This window comes from Dasypus novemcinctus, chromosome 24 (assembly GCF_030445035.2).
Source record: "Dasypus novemcinctus isolate mDasNov1 chromosome 24, mDasNov1.1.hap2, whole genome shotgun sequence".
In the NCBI taxonomy this organism is placed as follows: Eukaryota; Metazoa; Chordata; class Mammalia; order Cingulata; family Dasypodidae; genus Dasypus; species Dasypus novemcinctus.
The window spans coordinates 63212986-63230869 of NC_080696.1; the positions used below are offsets into that span (position 1 = coordinate 63212986).

At 58.3% G+C, this 17884-nt stretch overlaps 1 protein-coding gene across 1 annotated transcript in view; it reads left to right on the forward strand.

Moving 5' to 3' along the window:
- The first annotated feature begins 5229 nt into the window (after nt 1-5229).
- The window catches only part of PHACTR3 (phosphatase and actin regulator 3), a 213522-nt gene continuing 200867 nt past the window's right edge, over nt 5230-17884 (forward strand). The window contains exon 1 of the mRNA XM_058287272.1: nt 5230-5812. Within this exon, the coding sequence (XP_058143255.1) occupies nt 5695-5812 (118 nt within the window). The 5' untranslated portion in view covers nt 5230-5694. The remainder of the gene's footprint in view (nt 5813-17884) is intronic.

Below are 17884 nucleotides of genomic sequence, written 5' to 3' on the forward strand. Positions count from 1 at the left end.
GACCCTCTGTCACCTGGACGTGCTCAGGGCATGTAAAGAATATCCAACAGCAGAAGATCCTGGCTCCAGAGAACTGTTTGCATTGATGATGCACATTGATTGTTCTCCATGTGGCAGGTGCTGCGCCGAGCACCGAAACCTGGTCTCAAACCCTGGCTCTCCACTCCAGAGCTGCTCAGAAGGGCTTCCCTCTCTGCGCAGCCTGAGAGTGGCCTGTGCTCCCAGGAGAGCTGGGAGACGTCTGGTGGCAAGGGCAGTGCTGGCCGTGGATGCCTTTTGGGGAACCGCGAGTGGTGAAACGGAGGCAGCTTGTTTTAGAAGAGTTGGCTGATTACAGAAGCTGGCATTGTGTCGAGCACCATCTGGTATAGTCTTACGGGCACGGCCGTAGGTAGAGGCCCCACGAGGATGTGGTCAGAGTGGAGAGAAGCCAAGTTCAAAGCCTCAGGGGACCTCAAGCCCCATGACAATTTGGTGCAGTTTTTCCCTCTGACCAGCAGAGGGTGCAGCTGCCCTCCTCCACAAACCCTGCTTCTCTCTGTCGGGGAGTTTTGTTGTCTTCACCTTTTTTCTCTTTCCTTGGGTCCTAGAATCCTGACACTGGCATTTCGCTGCCTTACGCTTCTTATTTGGCTCCCCAAGAGTGTTTGGCTGGGGACAGTGGCTTAAGCAGTTCTTTCTTAAGCGACCGATGTTTGCTGATTGTATTAGTTTCTGAGGCGCCGAAACAAAGTCCCACAAGCTGAGTGACTTAACACAGCAGCAGTGGGTTCTCTCGCCGTTCTGGGGTTCAGAACCCTGAAGTCCAGAGGCCGGAGGGAAGGTGTTTGCTGGCCTCTGCCAGCTCTCGGTGTCCTTGGCGTGCGGCTGCACCGCTCCCATCTCTACCTCCTCCGTCACCGTGTGGCCGTCATCACTGCGTGGCCATCGCCACCGCGTGGCCGTCGTCACTGTGTGACCGTCATCATCGTGTGGCCGTCATCATCACGTGGTCGTCGTTACTGCATGGCCGTCTCCCCTGTGTCTCTTCTCACAAGGACACCAGCCTTTGGATTGGGCCCACCCTCATCTGGCACGGCCGTCTGAGCTCCATTACACCTGCAGGGACCCTGTTTCCACGTAAGGCCCCTTCACGGGTCCCGGGTTCGGCCTTGGACGTGATGCAGCCTTAGTTATTTCACGTTCAGCGTGGGGAGGGGTCCTGTGGCCCCTGACAAGGAACCAAACGGCCTGTGGTTGATGGGGGGGCATGGTGACCTCCGTCCCCACAAAAGCCTCGAGGGCCATGGCGAGGCGCAGGCCTGAGTCCTGGAGGGGACTGGACCTCGCCCCCCGCCACGTGCTTCATTCATTCCGTCCCCATCTCTTTACTGGGTGCCTTTGACGGGCCCGGCCTGGACTTGGGAGCGAGGCTGGCATCGCAGCACCCCAGATCCTGCGCCTGCCAGCTCTTTAGGGCCTTCAACACGCGAGGGGCCTACGAGAGAACGGCTAGCGCTAGAGTCAGCCAAGTGCACGGCTGGAATCAGTGCCTGGGTGCCTACAAGAGGGAGCCTTCTGCATCCGGACGCTGCAGCCCATGCTGTGCTCTGGGTGCGTTGTAACCTGTCTGGTAGGATGGAGCGGGATGTTTGGAAGTCTGAGAGCCTGCAGCTGAAGCCCGGGGGTCTCATGCCTGTGACCCCAGTGTCACCTTACCTGTGGATGCCACCCCACGGTCAGCGACCACCACGCTTATTATAAAGATGTGGAAACGGGGGCTTGGGGGGGCACTGGCCACACCTGGTTGGTGCGTGGGGGGCTGTCGGGCTCGAGCCTGTGCCCCCCCTTTCCCTCCCGCTGCAGCGCTGAGCCCTGCAGCAGCTCTTCTGCAGCACGTCAGGTGCAGCGTCCAAGGGGCTCCTCCCCTCCTGCCCTCCCCCAGCTTCCTCCCCACTCACAGGCTGGCACCGTGGCCACCCTGAGGTCAGCATCGGGCTGGGCAGCCACCTGGGACCCTGCGCCCCGCGCCTGGTGACCCGTCAAACAGGCCTCTGGGAGTCATCCTTGGCGAATCCATCGCACACCCTGCTGGAGCCCCCTGGGACCACCTGAACGCCCCCTCCTCACTCCCTGCCTGCTGACTGCGAGGGCCACTAGCCCGGCTCCCTACCGCCTGCCTCGCCCCACGTGTCCCCGCCCCGGCAGCAGCCAGAGCAGACCCCGAGGAGATCCGCCTCCGCCCGGAAGCCTTCAGGGGCATTTCTTGGTCCAGGCTCCTCCCAGCTCTGCAGCCACCGCAGGTCCCCGCTCTCCAGCCTCGGCTGCACCTCAGGGACGGGGAGCTCCGTGCTGGGCCCCTCACCGTGGCCCCCGCTGTCCCTCCTGCCTACCCCCTCCTCCTCCACTTGTCAATGTCCACGTAGGCGCCAGAGTCCAGAACGGCACGTCCCCAGCCAGGCCTCCTCCCCGCGCCCCCCACCAAGGCATCCTGTGCTCTTTGGGTACATTGAAATTCTTTGATTATTGATTGATTGTTAATCCCATCTTCTCCGCCTGGCCAGGAGCTCCGGGAAGCTCAGGCCCGATCATACCTTGCTCGTTGTGGTATTTCTGGCAAATCGTAGGTTCTTGGCACAAAGTAGATGCTCAGGAAATGATGGACAAATGGGCAGATGGACGGATGTGTGGATGGGCGGGTGAATGGATGGATGGACAGATAGGTGATTGGATGCAGACATTAACCTGTGTGGCTGTAAAAAAAAAAAAAAAACAACTTTGGAAACGCATCTGGGTGGGATTGTTTCATTTTGCCGAAGGCTGCTAATGCAAAAATACCAGAAATGTGTTGGTTTTATAAGGGGAATTTATTAGGGTAAAAGCTTACAGTTCTGAAGCGGCAAAAATGGCCAAATCATGGTGTCATCAGAGATGCTTTCTCGCCAGAGGTGGCTGCAGGTTCCTGCACTCCTGCCACGTGGCGAGGCAAAACGGCAGCTCAAAGAATAATCTCATGGACATGTGCGTCCCTCCCAGCTTCAACAGATCATAATCTTTTGCTTGTTTTTTTAGAAATAAGACTTGGGTTTCTGCTTCTCGCTCCACCTTGGCTCCCGAGGGCAGACCCCGAGCCTTACCCTTTTATGCCCTTCTCAGCCTGGCCCGTGCCCCGGTGGTGTGCGCCGGGGGCGGCCGAGGGGCGAGCAGAGCAGCGTAGGCTGCCCCCGCTGTCGGAAATGATGTCCGGAGGCGCGCCGTCAGGGCTTGGGTGGGTGATGCCGGCTCCCGGGGACGCAGGGCGTGCCTCCTGGGGCCCGCCTGCCTTAGGGCGCTCACCCTTGCTCATCGCCTTTCCCAAGGAGGCGTTGGCCCAGACCGGGAGTCGACTCAGCGGGTGGGTCCCTGCCCGCGTGCGGCGTGGCCCGTGCCCGGACGCGCCAAGAGAGTGGAGGGAAAGACGTCGGCTGCCCGGGTCGGCAGGGGGCTTTCCGTGCCCTGCCCGGGGGTGCGGTGCCCACCGCAGGCCATGCAGAACTGCCTGGGGCTGAGAGGCTCGAGGGCCGGGACTGCCCGACGATCCTCTTGGGGAGGCCCTGGCTCAGGAGCGTGGGCAGTGTGGTGACCTGGAGAGCCGCTCACCCCTGAGTCGCGTCAAGTCTACCCCGGCTGTCGTCTCCTCGGGGACCGGGAGGAAGAGATGGCGTTCCGCGAAGGCGCGGCCCGGGCGCCCGAGCACGGTCAGGCCGCCGGGTTCCCCTGCCCCGTGGTGTGCTCCTAACTGCCAGCTGGGGTAAAGGCTTCTTTGGCAGCTGCTGGTTACTGGTGGCCGCTCCCAGCCCCCTCCGCCACCATGGAGGACGCGTCGGGGCCCCCGCTCCCTCCGTGTGTTTTTTGCTGGGTCCCCGAGGCCAGGCTGGGTGCCTGGAACTGGGTGCTCTGCGAAGGCTTTGAATGAACGAACACAGGAAGGAATGCACACCTTCTCCCCGTGCGTGAGCGCCCTTGTCTCTGTTCTGGCCTTGGCACTTAATTGTGACCCCCCCCCCCAACACTGCCAGGACCCCGCCAGCCTTCCCAGGCCCTGCTTTAGGTGCTGGTGGTGTGAGAAAGGAAACTCAGGAAGATGCCGGTCTCTGCCTTGCTGTCACCAGCTGGGGGACCCGGGGGCTTCTCTGAGCCCCAGTGTTGTCATCTGTAGGAGGATAGAACGGGCTAAGAGTGCACCCCATGGCGATGTTTGGGGGCTCATTTGCACAGACTTGTTCCTCCAGAACCTGCTGTAATCTCTCTGGGAGCCACTTCCCCCTGGTGCTCCTGTGGCCCCTTGGTCCCCACCTGTGCAGCAATGCCCTCTCCTCCAAGAAGCCTTCCTGGATGAGGCTACGTGGCGTAGCACTGAACCCCCACCCTCTGGCTCTGCCCCTCTTCCGGGCTTTCCTTCACCTGCCTTCTTGATGCTCTGGGCGGGGGGACGCTGGAGAAGCGGGAATTGCCTGTGTTTTCCCAGCTGATGGTGAGAATCGCTCATTAGCACCTCGGAGGACACCTCTGTGAAGTGGTGGCCCTAAGGGGCACCTCCTTGGGGCCTGGCACCCCTCAGCTGCTTCAAGGGCTCCTCGGGGAAGCCTCCCTGGAAGGTGCCTTTCCCCCTCTTAACTCAGGGGTGAGCAGTGGGGAGGGGGCGTGGCACCCCAGCAGGCCAAGGCCCCTTGGTGGGTGGGGGTAAAGCTCCAAAGCTCCCAGTGCTCCCCCTGCGGTGGGGGTTGGGTGGCGGGCCCTGGGGCATCCCCATGCCCCACCCCCAAGAGAGAAAGGGCTGGAGAAACCCGCTGCTGGGGAACTCCAGCCCTGCTCCACTGGGAGGCACCCTTTCCTCCCTCCTGCCGGAAGGTGGGAGTGAGGGGTGAGGGGGTGGAAGAGGAGGGGTGAGGCGTGGAAGAGGGGAGTGGAAGGGGGGGAGGGGAAGTAGAAGGGGAGGATTGGAAGAGGAGAGATGGAAGAGGAGGGGTGAGGGGTGGAAGAGGGGATGGTGGAAAGGAGTGGAGAAGGGGGTGGAAGAGGGGGGTGGAAGGAGGGGGTGGAGGAGGGGGGTGGAAAGAGGGGTGGAGAAGCTTGGGTTAGGTGGTCCCCAGTATCCAGCCGCCGAGGCAGGCCCACAGGCCAGGTATCCGAAACCCCTCCCCCTCCCCATCCTCACTCCCCTCTCCCGTGACGTCATGCTCCTCTCGCGCGGCATGATGGGAGAATCCTAATGTTTTCCAACAGATGCTCCAAGAACAGCTTTCAGATTAAAGCAATTGCAAGAGCAAAGATTCTTCTTTTTTCCTTTTCCCCCGGGGGGTGGGGTGGGGGGTGGGGTGGGGGGAGGGAGCGCCCCCGCGCTCACCTGGACATCACTCCCTGCCCCAAGCCCGCAAAAGACACTGACAAGGAAAAGTTTTTTATTTCCTGGCTCAACTTCCCCCCCCCCCACTGGAATATAGACTGAAGAATGGGAATATACAGGAATAAATAACAAAGGAGGCCCCGAGCCGGGCGCGGGGGGGGGCGACGGTCTGTCCACCCCGGAGCCGCCGCCCGCCCTGCCCCTTCCCTGCGCTTTTTTATTTTCCGTTCTCAAAAGACGCCCCCTCCAGCCCCCTCGCCAGTGACCTTGGCCGCCGCCGATGCTCTGAGTCCCCGCGGCCCCCTCCTCGCCCCGCGCCCGCCGGGCCCATGGCCGCGTCGGAGGACGGCAGCGGCTGCCTCGTGTCCCGGGGCCGCTCGCAGAGTGACCCCAGCGTCCTCACCGACTCCTCGGCCGCCGCCTCCGCGGACGCCGGGGAGAACCCAGGTAACGGGGCGGGGCCGGTGGGCGGGCTGGGGCGGCGGGGGGCGCGGGGGACCCCGGCCGTGCCCGGCGCTGCTGCGCGCCCCGGTCTGCGGCGGGGCCGCCGCGGCAGGACGCGGGCGCTGGGGGCCCGCAGTCGGCCTCCCCGCGCCGCAGGGCTGGGGCACCGCCGAGCCCTTTGTCAGCAAAGGAGCCCATGCCCGGGCGGGCCCGGAGACCCCGCGGCGGGGAGGGGGCGGCCCTTGCTGGGGGCTGGCCGGGGTGCCAGAGGGAGGGGGCCAGCCCTGCGGCCGCCTCCGCGCTCCGTCCCCCGCGGCTCGGGCTCCGGGGACCCCCGGCTGGGGCGCCCCGCCCGGGCAGGACACGCTCCCGGGCTGCGCAGGGGTCCCCGGGGGCGGGCGCACCTGGGCGCGCCCGCCTCCCCGGACAGGTGCGCTGGGCGGAGCTGCCAGCAGGGAGCGTGGGGCGGCCGGAGCCGGGGGGCTCGCGCAATTAAAGGGTCTTCCTCCATGCCCCCCACCCCCCAGGTCGATGGCTTAGGTGGTAAATCCCGGCCACAAAGGCGTCTATATGGCTTGATTGATTACTTTCCAGAGAGGAAGAAAGGCCTAATAAAGCAGGAGGGGTGTGGGCGGTGCACCGTCGCCATGGAGATGCGGAAAGCGAAGTGATCATTACAACCTTTCTCCGCCAGAAGGCAATTTTCACTTCACAAGGAGAAGTCTGAGCTTCTGAAACGGAGGGTTCAAAAAGAAAAAAAAAATCAAAGCTTGTGTTTTGGTATCCAGCCACAGACCCCAATTTTGTATCTGAGAGGAGCACAATTGCCTCCTAGATTGATTTGATATTAAGTGGCCCTTATCTTCCTTTGAAGATTTATTCTCTAAATGAAACCACCCCCAGTGGGCTCCTGATCACGCTAAATTGTGGGCATCAAAGTAAAGATAGCCCCGGGAGGGGGCTGGGGACAGAGAGAAAGCGGACTTTGTGGGGGGGATTCCTTCCCTGGGTGGAAGGCGTTAGCGATTTACTATCTAACTGCGAGGAGCGCTCGGTGGCACCAGAGCCCTGTTTGGAATTTCAAACAATAAACCCGTGTAAGTCTTGTCAGATTTCTTTGTTAGGGCTATTGACACTGCCCTTCGGTCAAACTAAGGTGGCAGCCAGAGGAAATCCCAGGCTTGGCTCTATCTGGGAGGGCAAGTTAATTTCCTCGGAGTTCCAAGTTCAGGCGGTCCTTGAGGCTTTAATTAATCCTTTTATTAGAAATCCGGGGTTAAGCCTCCGGTACTCCATGATGGATTGGTTCTCTGTGTGTTGGCGCTGCACATCCATGATTGTTCCAGTTATGGAAGTTGAATGCCTCGTCACAAGAGAGCCCTTCCCGGCTCCTTTTGTCTCCCCGGCAGTAAAAAGGAAGCAAACTTGAAATGGAAATCCTGAGGGATTTAGCTTTTTGGCTGGCTGAGTTGATGCCTCCGTGGGTGGGAATGGCAGGCCTGGCAGGTGGCTGGCACTGGTCAGGGCCAGGTGGGGGCGAGGGCTCGGATGTCCGGCATTAAGTTATGCCACGGGAGGAGGTGGGTCTGAGTGCCTCCCTGGCTGGCTTCTGCAGTGGTCCCAGTGGGACCCAGAGAGCGAGTGTAGGATGTGAAAGGTCTAAAGCATGTATGGTTCTGTGCGTGGTAGGACTTTACTCAAAAGCATCAAGCACTGGAGTCTTTATGGACTCTGTTAGGCAGAGGAGTTGTGGCAGAAAGAGAAACCAAATCTTCGAGTTAGGAGGGAATTACAAGCTAGAAGCAGGACGGGTCACCTGCATGAATTTTCTGTGGCCGCCTTGCCTAGCTGGGTTGGCATGTGCTGGGTTACCTCTCTTGATGGGGGACTCACTCCTCTTCTGAGGCAGTGTGTATTCAGCTTTGGGCAAATCATTGAAAAAAAAATTGTTTTGACTGACTCAGAAGCCAGATGGGCTCTTGCTGTGCTGCATGGTACTTGGGGCTTGGAGGCAGTCTGAAGTTTCATATTGGATGTCACCATACCATGAGCCGTGTCCTCACCTGGCTGGAAAGTCTCGGCTTTTATCATGCTCCCTTAGAATCTTCTGCATTGGTCTGTGTGCTGCCCTGAAAGGCACTTCCTGAAAATGAACCCACTTGTGGGATAACCTGGCACAAAGTCAAGTCAGAGTCACCCCCTTCAGTGTAGGTTCTATAATTTTATTAAGAAGCCCAAGTTTGCATTCATCCTTCCTCTCAAATGCATTTTTAATTCTCTTAATAAGAACTCAAAACATTACTGGAAAGGTAAATTTGACACCCCTCTCCTTCCTTCTCCAGTATTTACTTCTTTCATGAACCTAAATGGATAGCCTTTGGCTCTTTTCCTACATATTTACATGTTGGAAAATGGCATAAAAGAAAACCTAAGTGGCCATATATTGCACATAATGTTTTTCCACCTGTGCCTTTACTCAGCCTGGGGCGTGGACATCTAGCCACCCTGGTGCATCTGTCTGCCTCTTTCTTTCAGTAGCCACGTAGTATTCCAAGGAATCCCCCCCACAGTTTAGCTACCAGGTATTTGTGTGGTTTCCTATTTTTATGCATTATAAGCAGTGCTGCAAAGACCACCTGCCCATGAGCCCCTCGTGCTGCCACGTGGAAGCTCCTGCATGGCACTTCCCAGCCATGGCTTGCTAGGGCTCAGGGGACCCGAACTTTTACTTTAGTAGCTAGTTGCCAACTTGCATCTGGAAAATGTACTGACTGATACTCCTCGTTGAGTATATGAGTGTGTTCTTTCCCCAAACCCTTGTCAACACCTGAGACCATCAGTCTGTTTTTCTTTAGTGTGGAGGGTGACAAATGACTTCTTGTGTTGTTAATTTGGGGTTCCTGGATTGCCAGTGAGCTGGGGCATCTTTTCATGGCCTTGTTAGTGCATTAAATCTCTTGATGGCCACATCCGTGGCCACGTCCTACACGGCAGGGATGAAATACTTCCCTGTACGGTGAACCCTCCACGGTCTCTGCGTCGTCGCCCTCTTCATGGGTGCGTCACCATCGTTCATTCTGAATGATCCCCTCTAATTCCTTACTCTGTGTCCACAAGTGTACTTAGATTGTCTTCTAAAATTATATGAAATGAAAATGGCAAGGAAACCTTCTTTGATCTTGCCTTCTTCCAAGCAGTTTCAGCCTTCTGAGTTTCTCTTCCTCTCCTTCCACTTGTCCCAGGCTTGGACATGGACTTCTGTCCTCTCCGGCTGTGGGGCTGGCCCCAGCCTTGGACCTGGCCTGGAGAAGGCCACCCTGGCCGCCTCCTTGTCCTGCCCCGTGCTTCCTCCCTGCCAGTGCCGCCCTGACCCCTTCCCTGCTCTTCCTCGCCGCCGCCTCTGGCCCCCTCTCCCTGGTGGACTCTCTTCTCTTGGTTTTTCTACATTGCCCACCGCCTCCCCCCCCTTTGCTTTTCCAGCTCCCTTTCCTCCTCTTGCCTCATTCATGGCTGCTTCTCCCTCCACTCTTCACTCCTGTCCTGGGCCAGGTCCCTGGTTCCTGGACAAAGCCACTCGTGACAGCTTTGTTGGGCCTGGACTCTTGCAGTTTCCATCGCTCCACTCAGAAGCGTCTGGTGCAGCCCGGTGGGGGGCCTTTGGCCTACCACAGGGACCCCCTTGGCGAGGTGTGTGTGGGGCCACTCTGGGCCTCGTAGGTCGCTTAGCGGTTTACCCAGCAGATACCAGCAGCAGCTCCCAAAGCTGTGACGGCCGGCGCTTCCTCAAACCGTTGCCCAGTATCCCTTGGTGTTAAAATCTCCCTGGAGAACCACGATGAGAGCAGAGTCACCTGGGGCCCCTTAGACCAGCCGCTGGCCCTGCCCCGAGCATCCTGCCCAGCAGGGCCTGAGCATTTGCATCTCGGACCAGTTCCCCAGGGCAGCTGGAGCTGCTGGTCCTGGGCCTTCACCTGGAGGACCAGCGAGTCTAGACCTGCGCAGGGGCCTGGCCTTCTGCATGGACAAACCTGTGTGTGTGTGTGTCACGTGCGCCTGTGGGGATGTGCACCTGTACCTGCAGGGCTGTGCTTGTGCACGTGTAGCTGTGTGGCTGTGCATGTAGCTGTGTGGCTGTGTGTGTACCTGTGGGGGTATGCAGGGGTACCTGCCTGGGTGTGCACATGTACCTGCGGGGGTGTGCGTGTGCATGCGTGTGTACCTGTGTGTGCGCACGCGTACCTGCAGGAATGCACATGTGCAAATGCATCTGCAGGGATGTGCGTGTCATGGGTACTTGTGGGGATATGCACGTGTACCTGCGTGGGTGTGCACACACGTGCAGGGGTGTGCGCGTGCATGCGTGTGTACCTGTGGGTGTGTGTGCACGTGCACCTGCGGGGGTGTGCATGCACATGCGGGGGTGTGGCACTGCCCATGCCGGGCTCGTGTGCTCCAGCCCCCTGTTTTCTGCTGGCTCCTTCCTGTCTTTCTTGCCCTCAGGGGGCCTCTCTGTCTCCCACTTCTTAAAGTGGGTCCCCCCGGCGGGCACTGCTCCTCCACCCTGAGCTGCTCGTTGTACTTGGCACCACCTGGGCTTCTCCTCAATGTCATTCTCCATGGCCTGCTTCCCCCAGGACAGGGCCCCCCCAAGACAGGACCTCCCCCCCCAGGACAGGGCCGCTGATTGTCACAGGCTGCACCCCAGCCCGGCCAGCCCGGGCCTCACACTCGAGGCTGGAAGCACATCTGGAGGCTTGCTCCTGGAGGTGGCCAGGCCTGCACCCCCCAACCCTCCCCCCGCCCCCTGAAAGGGAGCCCCAGGGCCGCAGAGCCTGGAGGAGCCTGTGGCTGGGAGGAGCCACCCCTGTCCTGCTGCCAGGGGAGGGTGGGGGGAGAAGCCTCTCAAGGCTGCAGGCAGATGCAGCCCCCCCCCACCCCGGGCCTCCTGGGCATCCCTCCCTCCTCCTCTCCCTTCTTCCAAGCGGCCTGGATTCGGGGCTGCCGCTCCCCTTGCCCCAATACGTGCTCGGCACAGGAGCCTCCTCGCTGCCCCTCACAGGCCCGTCCTCCCCCTCGCTCCAGCCCCCCCCCCCCCGAGTGTGGGCCTCCGCCCTCCCTCTCCTGGACCACCTGGGTGCCCCGTCCTGCTCTGGCCTTGCCTGGCACGCTCTCCCCTGTGTGGCCCGGGTGTTTCCCACACTGCACATCTCTTGTCTCCCCCTTGCCTCCAGGCACCCCCTGCCGCTCCTGCAGACTTCCTCCCATGGCCCAGGCACCTCCCCCCATCTCCCCCTCCCCTCGGTCCCACCTTAGGGAGTGGCTGGTGAGTGGGTGAGGAGGGGGTGGCAGCCCGGTCCCCCAGTCCTGGTTCTTTCTAGTTCAGTTCCTCGAGCGTAACCTCACTTGGGAGTTCTGAGTTTGGGGGTGCTGCCCTGGTCCTTGGGGAGCGGCTGCCAGGCTTAGTTAGAGAGCTGCGGTAATTGCCGTGTCAGCTTCCTTGAGGTTATTAAAAATAAAAACTGGGTGCCCTAAGAATAATACTTAGGGAGATTTTTTTCAGATTATGAAAGTATTGAATGATCATTACAGAAACCGACTCGGGTGCTTTTGAACCCCTGCCTCTTCTCACCCCAGCCCAACTCAGAGAGCGGTGACCACGGGCAGCCTGTCCCCGGGGCCTTCCCAGGTGCCAGCTGCTTAGCATTCGACCATCAGACACCCCAAAGTCCGGCCACGCGCTTGCCCCCACCCCATGTTCCCTGATCACGTCGCCCTGCCACTTCCTTCCTCCCGCTCCTTCGTCTCTGAAATCAGCTCATTTAATTCACTTAACAAACATGTTTATTGTCCCGCACTGTCCGATACAGTAGTCAGGAGCTGCATGGAGGTTTTAAGTAAATTAAATTGAAATGACAAATTCAGTTCCTCAGTTGCAGGATCCACGAGCGCCCAATGGCTCGTGGCTGCCGTGTTGGAGGGTGCAGATGTAGACCATGTCTAACATCCCAGAATGTTCTAGATTGCCACCTCCCCAAGGGCAGGGCGCTGACACAGGACTGGCACTTGCTTGTCCCGCCCAAGTGAACGTTTGTTGATTGCACACACGAACGTGTGCCTGACAGTCCTAGAGCTCCCTCAGGCTCCTCGGCCTCCTGCAGCCAGTTCAGCTCAGGGAATCTCTTGGCCACATAGGCTCGTCAGTGCAATTCGGTGACCTTTCCAGAAGACCTGCCCTAGTCCATGCTAGCCCTTGCTGCATGGAGAACCGTGACATGTAAAGAAATTTTTTCCTGGAGTAGGATGAGTGACGGGGCTAAGTCTTGGCTCTGCTACAAGCAAGCTGTGTGACCTCTCTGAACCTCAGTCTCTCTTTTGTAAAATGGTGGTAATTGTTGTCACTAACTCCAGGGCAGGTAGGATTGCCGATCCCCTGTCTATAATCACTAGTAAATTTTGAGGCACGGGTCATTGGTTCCAGGGTGATTGGGAGGCAGGCACCTCTTCAAACATGCTCGAATCGCCCCGAGTTTGGGAAGTGGAGGGGGGCAGCCTGTCCGAGCATTGTTTGCTCCGTCTGCGTAGCGTGGGTAACAGCTCCACTGGCCTGTGTGATCCAAGGAGCCAGGTGCCCACGAGCGTCCCCAGCACTGCTGGGCAAGAGGCCTCTCGCAAGTGGCAAGGAGACGGGTGTATTAGCCAAAGGGGCGCTGATGCAAAATACCAGAAACTGGGTGGTTTTTATAAAGGGTATTTATTTGGGGTGGGAGCTTACAGATACCAGGCCATGAAGCCTAAGTTACTGCCCTCACCAAAGTCTATTGGAGCAAGATGGCTGCCGACGGCTGCGAGGTTCAGGCTTCCTGGGCTCCTCTGTTCCTGGGGCTTGCTTTTCTCTGGGTTCAAGGTTCCTCCCTTCCTGGGGCTGGCTGCTCTTTCCTCTGGGTGCTGACTTCCCGGGTCTTCAGCACCAAACTCTAACATCAGAAATCCCGGCATCAAAAAGCCCCACCTCTGTCCTTCGCCAGGCCTTTTATCTGTGAGTCTCCACCCACCAAGGGGTGGGGACTGGGTGGGGTCTCCACACCCTAATCATAACCCAGTCAGTCATGCCCAGGTACAGATCAGATTACAGGCATAATCCAACATTTCTTTTTGGAATTCATCAATGATATCAAACTGCTCCGAGGGGGGTTGAGGTCTGGGTTCGGAGTCTGCCGGGCCTGTCCCTTCCCACTCAGCGGTCGGCCTGGCCTCGCCCACACTGGCCCTTTATGGCCATCTTGCTGGGGCCATTTCCGCCCCGGCCCCGTCCCCCTCCTGCTCTGCTGCCCCTTCTGACCCCCACCCCCAGAGTTTTGGGATGGCACGAGGGCATCTTGAAATGGGCTGAGTGGGTGTGTTTTTCAGAGGCCTCGCCTCGATGGCCTCATTTTCTTTGCAAGCGTATCTATCGCAAGCTCCTAGAGGGAAGGGGACCTGCCTCGGTGGCCCCGAGATCTTGTGGGAGCACGGTTGCTGCGGCCAGGAGGAGGGCATGCAGGGCGGAATGTTCCGGGTCTCTCTTACCTGGACTTCAAGCGGAGCATTGTTTATAGGGTGGTGTCCAGGATGCCCTAGGGACAGAGACCGAAGGAAACAGTTTGGATGTCACCAGAGTTCATTGTGGAAGCAGAGACCCATTTTTTAAAATATTTATTTTTAATTTATTTCTCTCCCCTCCCCCCCCCCCAGTTGTCTGCTCTCTCTGTCCATTCTCTGTGTGTTCTTCTGTGTCCGCTTGTATTCTTGTCAGCAGCACTGGAAATCTGTCTCTTTTCCTTGTGTCATCTTGCTGCTTTAGGTCTCTGCGTGTGTGGTGCCACTCCTGGGCAGGCTGCACTTTTTTTGTAAGGGGCACTTCTCCTTATGGGACTCACTCCTTGTGCATGGGGCTCCCCTACGCGGGGTCACCTCTGTGTGGCTCAACACTCCTTGAGCACATCAGCACTGCGCGTGGGCCAGCTCATCACATGGGTCGAGGGCCCTGGGTTTGAACCCTGGACCTCCCATGTGGTAGGCGGACGCTCTATCAGTTGAGCCAAATCCACTTGCCTGGAGACTCATTTTTATAGCATTTGAGAGCCGTCTGCTGTAGCACTTCTTAACACAAGGCCCCAAACTCCAGAGTGAACAGGGTGCACTGGGCAGGCTGGGGCAGCAGGGAGCAGGGCTGCGTGTGGACAGCGAGCCATCACCATGCCGGGACGTAGGCCCAGGGGGCCAGGGCATCCCTGTTTTTAGTTATACTAGTAATCCAGATTTTTATGGGAAATGCGATTTTTAAATGTTGGCACATTTATTAGTTAGGGAGTGGTTTGGCGCGACGTAAAAGAAAGCCTGAGTAATTCTGGCTTAAAGAAGATACGGGGCGGGGGTAGGTAGGAACTCTCTTTTCTGCATGATTTTTCCATCAATCTTTAACTTCTCTAATTAAAAAAAGAAGATGGATTTTTCTCTCCTGAGGAATGCAGATGCACAGGCGGCCCCTGGGCCCGAGGGTTCTGGCTTTCCCTGGCTCCTGGGTGCTGGCCAGGAGGGCAGGTGGCTGGCCTGGGGCGTTGCTGCCTTCCCGGCCCTGCCCAGGGGCTCCACCCTCACCCTCTTTGCCCGACGACAAGGTTGTGTCCCTTCAGATGATGCTTTGCTACCCCTGACCAGCAGGGGAAGAGGAAGGGGCGAATGGCTATTGGACCATGACTCTCGGCCCTGCCGTGTCAACTTGAAAAAATAAAGCCCCGTGTGACCAAAACAAAGTGTGGCCGTGGGCTGCCCTCCGCCGCCCCGTTGGCCGTCCTCTAGACCAAGAGGCGCGTGTGTCCTCCCACCACCTGTGAGGATGGGCAGCCACGAGGCCCGTGTCTGCGGGGCCGTTGTCACGTAAACACAGCCGCCCTCCTCCGTCCATCAAGCCAGAACGGCCACAGGACCGGGTGTCTCTACTGAAGCCGGGCAAGGAGAGGGCGGGGAACCCGCTGCCCGCAGAGCTGTGGACGGATGTCTTTTCAGGCTCCGGCTTGGCTTCCTGCTCATTGGAGCAGGTCATTCACCGGGCGGCCTGGCCACGCACCTCAGCGGGTGGGCGCGGCACACAGACCTTGGCGCCCATTAGTGGGCAGCCGTGCGAAATGAAATCCGCCTGCCACGGAGGAGCGGGTAGGATCTGCAGCTACAAGACTTAGAGTCTACATTTGTTATGTTTTATTACAGAGTCATTTTACTTGTTTTAAAACGTGCCGATGGTCTCAGCACTCTCAGATCACTTCTTGAGTTGCTCGTGTTATTCTGGGGGCCCTCTTTTTCTTAAGAGCTTGGTATCTATACCTAGACATGATTTCTACTTTACTGCAGTCACTAGTTCCAGGCCCAGGCCCTGGGCCTCAACAGACTTCAGCTCCTACACTCTGGTTTATTGGACTTACCCCACTCAGCTAACAGGGAGGTGAAGAAGGTCAACCACCACACCAGGGAGCCAAGAGTGCCTACAACTGCAAGCAGGAGGATTGCATCCAGCATCCATGTGGAATCTAAGCCCCCTCTTGATATAGATGTGGAGTGGACACGGCCATCCCGGGGTCCACAGGATGGAGGAATAGAGTATGGATTAGAGTGGACTTACTGAGATTCTATTCATGAACTATTGTGATTAGTAATCGAAGAAAATGTGGCACTGGTGTGGAGAAAGTGGCCATGGTGGCTGCTGGGGGTAGGGAGTGGGAGGAAGAGATGTGATGTGGGGGCATTTTCGGGGGTTGGAGTTGTCCTGGGTGGTGCTGCGGGGACAGTTACCGGACATTGTATGTCCTCCCATGGCCCACTGGGTGGACTGGGGGAGAGTGTGGGCTATGATGTGGACCATTGACCATGAGGTGCAGCGGTGCTCAGAGATGTATTCAGCAAGTGCAATGACTGTCTCATGATGATGGAGGAGGTTGTTGTTATGGGGGGGAGGAGTGGGGTGAGGGGGGTGGGGGGTATATGGGGACCTCATATTTTTTTATTGTAATATAAAAAATAAAGAGAGAGAAAAAAAAGTTAGGAAGAAGCACCTTCTCCCCTGGCTGGAAAGCTCTGTCTTAGGCCCCTTAGCTCCTGGATGGCCTTCAAGTCAGGTGCGCCCAGGTGGAGCTGACCTGGCACATTTGCTGGGAGGCGTCCGCGCAGCGCCATGGAGGCTTGGGCCGCCTCGGCGTGGGCTGCCCATGGCTGGACCCCGCCGGTCAGCCCCCATTCCCTTTTCCCGTTGTACTCTGTCGATGGTTCTCCACGTACGGTGCTGGTAGAGTGTTCTCACAAACTGAATTTATTTCCATAAGGGAGAAGAGGGGCTGAAAATACCAAGGGGTGTGTGTGGTGGTAATACCCGTGGGACGAGGTGGCAGCGTGCTGGGGTTGCATTGGCGTAACTAAAATGGGGGAAGTGCCGCTGCAAGTTGTCATCTTGCTCTGGGACCCTTCAATTGTCATTTGTTTATCTGTTGACACATTAGCCCTGCTGTGCCTGTGTTGCTTAGAGGGGTGGGGAGTGGAAAGAGGGACTGCCCCCACTGGAAGCCCACTGTCCGGCTCGGGGCGTGCCTTTTAAATTTTAAATTTTAATTTTTAAAGGGCTGGTTATTACCTGAAGAAGGAGATTCTCCGTTGTTAAATTAACTGAACTGTAAGTTCTGTGTGTGTGTTTTTGAACATGTGTCTATATGGCACACGCTTGTCGACAAATAAAGTGACAGGGTACATATGTCACCAGTGCTGGCTGCCTCGCCTTTGGTCCCTTCTTTTTTTTTTTTTTGAAGATTTATTTATTTATTTAATTCCCTTCCCCACCCCCCAGTTGTCTGTTCTCTGTGTCTATTTGCTGCGTCTTGTTTCTTTGTCCGCTTCTGTTGTCATCAGCGGCACGGGAAGTGTGGGCGGCGCCATTCCTGGGCAGGCTGCACTTTCGTGCTGGGCGGCTCTCCTTATGGGGCGCACTCCTTGCACGTGGGGCTCCCCTATGCGGGGGACACCCCTGCGTGGCAGGGCACTCCTTGCGTACATCAGCACTGCGCATGGGCCAGCTCCACACGGGTCAAGGAGGCCCCGGGGTGTGAACCGCGGACCTCCCATGTGGTAGACGGATGCCCTAACCACTGGGCCTAGTCCGCTTCCCACCCTTTGGTCCCTTCTGTGTTGCCTTCCGGTGATTTCTCTACCAGGTATCTCGGCCTTGGTGGCTCATCGCCGCGGCACCTGTTCCTCGGCAGTGTGTGGGGTGTGGGCTCGGCTGGGGGGCTCTTCTCCATGGACCCCGTCCTCCTGCGACCCGCTCTCCAGCCCAGCCCTGTTTGTGTCACGGTGATGGTGGACACGCGCGCAGCCTCTAAGGGTCCAGGCGTGGACCCTCGCCTTTGCCGCCTCCTGTTGGTGCGTGTGCAGGGCGTGTCGAGGTTGGCGGCGGGGAGGTACCTGCCAGCCCTTCGGTGGAAGGAGCAGGAAGCTCAGGTGTGGACAGAAGGGGTGAAAAATCGGGGCCAGTGGTCCACCACGCAGCAGGGGGGCTTCTCCGGAGACCGCGAGCTCCTGGGGCGGCTCTCGCCATCTCCTGTCCCCGCCGTCGTGGTGGTGCCCTGAGGCCGGGAGGCTTGTGGGGTGGGGGGAGTTAGGGTTCGGTACAGGGTCAAGTGTGAAAAATTCACCTGGCGTCTAAGAATCCCGCGCTCCCTCTGTAAAAGGAGGGTCGTTTGTCCCAGGACCGGCCGGGAAGAGGGACTTGAGGGTTGAATGAGGTTTCTGCAGTGCGTTTGGGACATCGCCTTGTGTGTTCATTCCCTGGTGCTGCCACAAGCTGGGGGGGCTTAAACAATAGAAACGGAGTCACCCTGGTTTTGGAGGTGAGAAGTCCGAGGTGAAGGTGTCGGCAGGGCCGCGCTCCCCCGGCGGCTCGAGCCGAGAAGGCGTCCATCCTCCTCCAGCTCCTCAGCTGTGGCGGCGTCGGCCCAGCGTCTCCCCATCTTCCCCCGTCTTCCCGAGGCCGTCTTACCTGCTTTCTTTTAAGGACCC